The sequence below is a fragment of the Camellia sinensis genome, chromosome 6, assembly GCF_055761805.1.
Source record: "Camellia sinensis isolate YWXY chromosome 6, ASM5576180v1, whole genome shotgun sequence".
Classification (NCBI taxonomy): domain Eukaryota; kingdom Viridiplantae; phylum Streptophyta; class Magnoliopsida; order Ericales; family Theaceae; genus Camellia; species Camellia sinensis.
The window spans coordinates 138,432,241-138,441,090 of record NC_138966.1 but is presented as its reverse complement, the minus strand read 5'-3'; the positions used below and the strand labels follow the sequence as shown (position 1 = coordinate 138,441,090).

The 8,850-nt window shown below is 32.6% G+C and overlaps 2 protein-coding genes across 2 annotated transcripts; both read left to right on the top strand.

Annotated features, from left to right (window-relative positions):
* Positions 1 to 309: 309 nt before the first annotated feature.
* On the top strand, positions 310 to 1,970 carry LOC114257615 (uncharacterized). The gene is made up of 2 exons (XM_082876486.1): positions 310 to 1,521; positions 1,659 to 1,970. Exons 1-2 carry the CDS (start codon positions 310 to 312, stop codon positions 1,968 to 1,970), a joined length of 1,524 nt encoding a protein of 507 aa, XP_082732612.1.
* A 24-nt stretch (positions 1,971 to 1,994) lies between these two features.
* LOC145793621 (uncharacterized) lies at positions 1,995 to 3,278 on the top strand. Its single transcript, XM_082876485.1, has one exon. It carries the CDS (start codon positions 1,995 to 1,997, stop codon positions 3,276 to 3,278), a length of 1,284 nt encoding a protein of 427 aa, XP_082732611.1.
* Positions 3,279 to 8,850: the final 5,572 nt, after the last annotated feature.

The window sequence follows — 8,850 nt, the reverse complement described above, 5'->3', positions numbered from 1 at the left end:
GTTCATCAAATTTCTGGTCATACTGAAAAAGTTCAATGGTATTTTGGATGTTATGACCCATTACAATATCCATTGTTATTTCCATATGGTGAATCTGGATGGCATTATGGTATTGATAGAGTTGACAAAAACCAAACAAAAATCACATGCCATCAACAATCTAATCTTAGTGTTCATCAAGCTCCTACTGCTTCAGACCTTCTCATAAAAGAAGCCCAAGGTAAATAGATCCTCTCCTTATTAATTAAATAGTATTAATTTTTTTTTACTCCTAACTAGAAAAAAATTATTTCAGTGTTTCAGAAACAAATGAATAAGAAAACTATCATTTCTTGTCGTGAATACTACTGCTACAAGCTTCAAATACGACCCAATGATTCTTCAATCTTACTCCGCTCTGGTTGTCTCTTTCAGCAGCATTGTGTTGATATGTATGTCAAGATTGAAACATCTAGACTTCAGTTCTTTCGAAACAAACAAAGAGAAATTAGGGCTGATTTGTATCAAGGAATCATAGACAGTGTCACAACAGGTGAAGGTAGAGGTTCAAAGATTGGTCACAGGGTTATACTACCACCGTCATTCATAGGTAGTCTAAGAGATCTTAGACGTCGATATGTTGATGCAATGGCTTTGGTCCAGCGATTTGGCAAACCTGATATCTTTCTTACAATGACTTGTAATCCAACATGGCCAGAGATTAAAGCTGAGTTAGGACCTAATGAGGAAGCTCAAAATAGACCAGATTTAACCTTTCGTGTTTTTAGAGCAAAAATGGAACAACTGAAGGATGACATCATAAAACATCAAATCTTTGGGAAAGTCGTTGCATATGTCTATGTCATTGAATTTCAAAAGAGAGGTCTTCCACATATGCATCTATTATTAATTCTAGCACCTGGACAAAAGCCTTTATCTCCTGATACTTATGATTCAATCGTATCTGCTGAACTTTCTGATCAAAAAAAACATCCTCATTTGTTTTCTATGATGGTCAAACACATGATGCATGGACCTTGTGGTGAAATGAATCCAAACAACATTTGCATGAAGAATGGAAAATGCAAAAATCATTATCCCAAAAATTTTGAACCTATAACAAGATCTTCCAAAGACTCATACCCAATATACAAGCGTCGTGCTGATGGTAATCAAGTGAAAATTAGAGGGAAAATTTTGGATAACCGTTGGGTAGTTCCGTACAATCCATATCTTCTTGCCAAATATGATTGCCACATTAATGTGGAAATTTGTTCAACAATCAAAGCTGTCAAATATTTGTACAAGTATATTTACAAAGGTCATGATAAAATTGCATTCCATATTGTTCAAGAAAATCAATTAGAAATCATAGATGAAATCCAACAATTTCAGTCGGCAAGATGGATTTCACCTCCAAAGGCAATGTGGAGAATTTATGCATTCTCTTTGAATGACATATACCCATCAGTAATCCATCTTCAAATCCACCTTGAGCACCAACAATTTGTTACTTTCAATCCTTCAGATGACCTAAATTCTGTGTTAAATAATCCCATCCATTCGAAAACAATGTTAACTGAATTCTTTTTTATGAACAAGTCAAATGAAAAGGCAAAGCTTGCAAAATATTTATATAAGGAATTCCCTAAACATTTTGTTTGGTGGCAACAAGATAGAATGTGGCTGAGCGAAAAAAGGGTAATGTTATTGGGCGCATTGTCACAGCACATCCTGCACAAGGTGAAAGATATTACCTTAGGTTACTTCTAAACAACATCAGAGGGCCTACATCATTTGAATCCTTGAGAACCATAAATGGAAGAAAAGCAAAAACTTTTCGAGAAGCTGCCATTCTCTATGGTCTCTTACAATCAGACAACAATCTTGAACAATGCTTGGAAGAAGCAATCTCTTACCAAATGTCCTACTCTCTAAGAAGATTGTTTGCAACCATTCTCATTCATTGTGCTCCTAATAATCCAAAGTAGTTGTGGGAAAAATTCAAAGACTACATGGCAGAGGATTATGCCAAAACAACAAATCTTTCAAAACAAGAAATTTTCAAAAAAGTTCTACAAAGCATAAATTCAACTCTTCAATCAATGGGCAAAGATATCAAAGATTTCAATATTTGCTCTAACAACGTGCTCTCATCTGATAATCAAGATACCTGTCGTGAAATTGAAGAAGAAATGAATATTGTTGTTTTTGAAGCTGATTACCAGTCTATTTCTCTATTATCCTCGAAACAAAAAGCAGCATTTGAAAAAATCTTAAATAGGGTCTTCTCAGGAAAGCAAGGGTGTTTTTTCATAGATGGTCCTGGAGGCACTGGTAAAACCTTTTTATACAAGGCATTGTTGGCAGCAATTAGATCCAAGAATTACATTGCTCTTACAACAGCAACATCTGGAGTAGCAGCCTCTATTCTCCCAGGAGGCCGCACGGCCCATTCTCGTTTCAAAATACCTATAGATGTTGATACATATAAATCTTGCAACATAGGTAAACAAACTGGGCTTGCAAATCTTTTGAGAACTGCAAAACTAATCATTTGGGATGAGGCACCCATGGCCAAGAGACAAAACATTGAGGCATTGAATGATATGCTGAAGGATATCAATGAGTCAGAGTTACTCTTTGGAGGCAAAGTTGTAGTTTTGGGTGGTGATTTTCGACAAATACCACTAGTCATTCCCAAAGGAACAAAATATGATTCAATTGATGCTAGCTTGGTCAATTCAGAATTATGGAAATCTATTGAGAAAATAAGGTTGACTGAAAATATGCGAGCAAGGCATGATCCTTCCTTCAGCAATTACTTATTACGCATTGGCAATGGATCTGAATCAGTCAATGATCAAAACAAAGTCAAAATACCAGCATCTATGATAATTTCTAACAATTTTTCAAATGCTGAAAATTCTATCAAAGACTTGATTCAAACTGTCTTTCCAAATCTCAAGAACTACTCAAAAGATTCAATTTCAATTATTAATTCTGTTGTGCTCACTCCAAAAAATGATTGTGTACAAGAAATAAATGATTTGTTGATCAAACAATTCCCAACAAAGGGTAGATTATATACAAGCATCGACAAGACAATCGATCCAAATGATCAAGGACAATATGAAGACTTCTTGAATTCTCTTGAACCAAACAGTCTCCCACCTCATCATTTAGAATTGAAAATCATGTCCGATCATGACTTTAAGAAACATAGATCCTTCAATAGGCTTGTGCAATGGAACGCGACTTATTTGTCGAGATCTCAAAGATTTCATCATTTGTGCTGAAATTGCTGTTGGGGATCGGAAAGGACAAATGGTTTTCATACCACGAATACCATTGCAACCCTCAGATCATCAAAAATACCCAGTTCAGTTTACTAGAACACAATTCCCCGTAAAGTTATGTTTTTCCATGACAATAAATAAAGCACAAGGCCAAACATTACAAAAAGTAGGTCTTTACCTACGAGAGCCAGTATTCTCCCATGGACAACTTTATGTTGCTCTATCACGAGCTACAACTGCTGCAGATGTTAAAGTTCTCATTCCGCCAACAAATCAACATGCTTTGGATAACAATACCATAAAAAATGTTGTTTATGAAGAACTACTAACACTTGCAGGCTATATATAATTCATTTTCTTGTTGTAAATTTTTGGTAAATTCCCTCGTATGTAATATAATTTTAATTTTATTTGTATTTATTATAATTATCTATTATCCTTGTATTAAATTCTTGTTAAATTGTTTCTTACAACAAATTTTGCAGGATGAATGAAGAAATAACACCTATCAAAAAAATAACTAGCACAACTAAACAATGGACAGCAAAGATTCGTGTTTTGGAAAACGAATCCCAAAAACAGGCTCAACAAGATATCAAAGGCTCATTTTGACTGATGCAGAGGTTACACTTTGAAATTCTTATTTTAAAATATATACCATATTCATTTTTTAGGTTCTTAACAATAACAATTCTCATTTAATTCATAATTACATAATCCACTGCCTCATTAACTTCTGTCATACATACCACTTGTATAGGGTACACAAGTTCAAGCTATACTTTATGAAGATCAAATAGAACAGTTCCAAGATATCTTCAAAGTTTTTAACTCATACTATGTCTCAAATGCTGCTGTGAAGTTGCTACAAGAAAAATACCGTATCACACCGCAATCATGGCAATGGCAATGGACAATCACGGCCAGCACACTTATTCGAGATGTTGAAAACAATAATGAAGATAACAATGCCCCAACATATCACTTCGTACCATTCAATGAATTCTCTGACCATCTTGGCAATGAAACATCATCCATAGGTAGTTTTCTTAGATCAACATAAATAATTATCAACTTACTTTTTCATTAGATACTCTTATTGTTTTTGTATCTATAACAGATATTCTTGCAGCAGTTGTTCAAATTAAGCCACCAAAAACTATCACAACAGAAAATGGAACCACAACTGCACAAGAAATTGTACTCATTAATGAAGAGTAAGTATTTTGTATACTTGTATTTAGTATAACTTGATTTCAATACTAACAAATTCTCTTAATTGTAGCAGGTTAATGCCAATAGTTTTAACTTTGTGGGGTCAGTTTGTCACTAATGAAGGAGAGATATTGCAAGCCATTGCTCAATCATTCCCAACTCTAATTGCAGTCAGGCTTAAAGTCTCATCGTTTCGCGGTAATTATAATCTTACCACATTATACTAGATATTAAAAATATATAAAACACATTTTTTTTAATTTATTTTTTACTGGACAATCATTATCAACAAAACCAACATCAGCTTTTGTGCTCAACCCCAACTTCAAAGCTGCACACCAACTTCACAATTGGTACCATCTAATTCAAATACTCTAACTCAAATAATAATTTCTTACAAACACTAATATCAAAATAAATTGATGCAGGTGCATCCAAAATGAAGAAGTCATTAGAACTTTACCTTCTCCACTTGAAACTCATGTTCGAAACATCACAACTCCAAGTCCTAAAGTAGATAAAATCATTTCCATCAGCAACATTCCATCTTCTCCAAATGCGGTAAGCTTCATATACATATCCTTCTTCTCTATAAGCATCTTAAATATATCATTAGTAACCATTCCTAATCACCTGTTACTAGAAAATGTATTAGGTCAAAGCAACTATGTCCATCACCTCACTTGATCAATCTTTTTGGTACATGAGCTGCAACAATTGCTACAAATCCATAAATGCAAGATATCAAACTGTTTTCGACTATTTCCACTGTAAAAAAAAGGAAGTTATTGCAGAACCGAGGTAACAACAACCTAACCCTACGCCTTTTAATATAACTAATGTTTTATGTTTAATAAAACTAACATATAATTTACTACAAACAAACAGAGTCAAATTCCAAGTTGAACTCAAAGATAATTCAGGTTCAATAATGGCAACAATATTCCAAGATCATGCAGAAAAGTTCTTTTCAATTTCATCTACTGACCTAGTGAAGCATACAACACAGGTCAAATAAATTAACATGCTTCATCTTCAAATTCACTATTTTTCTTCCCAAATTTTTAAATATTCTACATATATTATGCAGGATGGAAAAGTTTCAAACGAAGCCCTTCCAAAATTGAATGTGCCAGAATATCACATTATTCAACTAAAGCCTCGCCAATATCAGTTCCGTGGACAAGCAATGCTTCAACATGTCATCACATCAGTGAACAATGATGATGCAGAACCCTCAATCATAACTCTTGCTTCAAAACCACATCAACAATCTGTCCAAATAGAACCCAAGGCAAAGAAAGAACTATTTCCATCAACTGTTGGTACAAATGTTGCTTCTGATATTTCAACTGCTGCTGTTGGTACAAATTCTGCTTCTGATATTTCGGCTGCAACAAGTGTACCCTCTGCCAAATCTCTCTAGAAAGAACACTCTACACTATAATATTTTTGTAATAGGTTACTACAATGTGACATATATTTGGTTTGGTATGGCTCAGGTGGTTTGGTTTGTAACATATTTTTGTTGTTGCCTGTTTGGAACTACAATGTGCTAGACACAACTCAATATTACTTTTGGTTTGGTTCGGTTCTTACTACTTGTGAAAGGAAATTATCCAATATTACTTATAATGGGTACTAACCCACTTACTACTACAACTCTCATTCTCTTCCTGCATGAATAGTTTGAACTTTATTTTTAAAGTACTATTTTGAAAATCAAAAAAATATGATGTGCGTTAATTCTTGTTACAGATCATAAACTTCAAGTTCTTGTTGCATCTCAAAAGCTACTGAACTTTCCACATGTTCATTACATGTAGACCTGAAAACATGCTAAGTCATTGTCTTCCTTCCATATCTGCAGATTTATACAAATAAGCAACATGAATGCAAGATGCCCCTCATTTGTTGTCACATTTAATAGTCCATAATGTTTTTCATTTAATTCTATTTCATTTTTTCCATCTACGATTCATCCAGAATACCAAATTTATTAACAAAATTATATTATTATCTCCTTTTATTAATGGGCATTTTAATGGGCATCAGCTAGCGTGCTTTGCACGCAATCCCCTCACTAGTATATATAAATGTGTCAAACGAATTATGAAGGGGTTTGAAATGTTATAAATATATGTATGTTTTGATTTTTCATAAAAAAAATATATAAAAAAAATAGTGGAGATGATTGGATTTTTATGGAGTGGTTTGATCGTTTGGCTATTTTAGTAGGTCAAAATTTTTATATTTAGAAAGATGATTGAATTTTTTTGTAGTTAGATATGATGTTTATGAAATAAAAAGTGAAATGATTAGAACATCTCCAACCCACTAGGTATATATAATGCATGTTAGGTAAAATGCCTAGTATGACTCACTTTTTTCTACTCCAATGCACTAGGCATATAATTAGGCATTTTAGCTCAACTCACGTTCACTAGTTACATGTAGCTAGCCTTCAAGATTAGGCAAAATATATTTAATCATTAGGATCATTTCCCTCCATCTTTGTTGCTGATGTGACATTTTATGAAATTAATATTATTTAGATGAATAGCTAAAATAAAGAGTATGGTTGGAATAGAAACATGAAACAGTTGATAGACAAAATAAAATGTATACTTTATAGTAATGCTTAGATAGGTAAAATGTCTATTACCGTTAGAGATGCTCAAGTTTGATATGATATTTTGTTTTATTAGTTATTTTAACTAATTTTGTGTTTTTGTGAATTTTAGCTTAAAAAGTATAATTTTAGCCTTTGCCACATGGTTTTAAAAATCAGACCGGACCGGCCGGTTCAACCGATTGAACCGGTGACCAGATGGGGTTCCGGTCCGGTCAACTCTCTTAAACCCGTCCCATTTTTTTTTTCCTGTTTTTTTATTTTCTTTCTTTCTTTCTTTCTTATTTTATATATATATATATATATATATATATATATATTATATTATATATAATAAAAATTTAATTGGAAACTCTCTTTTAAGGGTCTCCTCTTGTGAGGAATCCCATTGAGAGCTTGAAATTATTGTGAAAGATTCCATCTATTTATAAGAAAAAAAAATTTCCAAAAAAAATCAAGAAATCTATGTGGGATTCAATCAAATTCATTGGAGGGAAACTTAAAATTTGATATCCCTCCAAAAATTTTGCTCTTCTTTCAATCAAAGTGTTTGAATTAAAATCATATGGAAGGAATATTAAATATTTAATTTCTTCTTCCAAAATGAAAATTAATAATATTTTTAAATATATTTTTATATTTTTTAATAAAAAAAGTATTAAGAGAAATATTTAAGATTATTAAAATTTTTAATTTATAATTTTATTACTTATATTTTTATTTAAATATAATTTTAATATATTTATGACGTCACGGTTCGATTCCGGTTCAACCCCGTCCACCCGATCATTTTTCCGGTTCATTCACCGATCCGGTTTTTAAAACATTGCTTTGCCAAACAAGGATAAAGAGGGTTTAGGGTGTGGGGAAGGATAACGAGGGGTTAGAGATGGTGGGGACAAGGTAGGGATGGGTGGTAGTTGGTCGGAGTTAGAGGTGGTTGCTAAAGCTGGTGGTGGTAGTGCAGGCTTGGTTGGGGGTAGAGTCAGGATTAGAGTTTGAGATGTTTATGATGGAATTAAACTTAAGATTTTATGATAAGATTAAATTATAACAAATAAATAAATAAAGACATGGAAGTCACAAAAAAAAATAATAATAATTTTTTTTATTAGGAGCACTCTTTCATAAAATCTGCAATGATATATATACAGTGCACCCAATAACCTCCTTAATGGATAAATTATCAATAGATCCTAATAGTTGGACTTAGTTCCCATCAAGTCTTATTGAAAATAAGTCTTGGTAAAATTGTTGCTAAAAATAATTTTTTAGAACAATTTTTTATATATGTCGCTAAAAATTGACAATTAGTGACTTTTTTTGTCATGATTTTTACAAATTATCATTAAAATTTACAATTAGTGACATTTTTTTATGACAAATTTTTTTCATAGAACCTATTAGACAATAAATCAACTTATTATGATCTATACGTAAGTACCCCTGACTTAATCACATGTGACCGTACTTATCATGACTTGAAGTTGAAGCAGTAGTCGCCAGAGACGTGCAAACTTTAGTTTTTAATCAATTTGTTTATTAGATAATACAACAATAATAGAGATCACTAATTTTGGAGCTCTAAAAAGATCACTAATGACATGGCACTCAATAAAAAAGAAAAAAAAATACAACACCAAGACCAAAACATCAAATCATTCATGGTGGAGCCCACTGCCATATCATTAATAGTAGCACTAATTAGTGCTCTCACTCATTTTC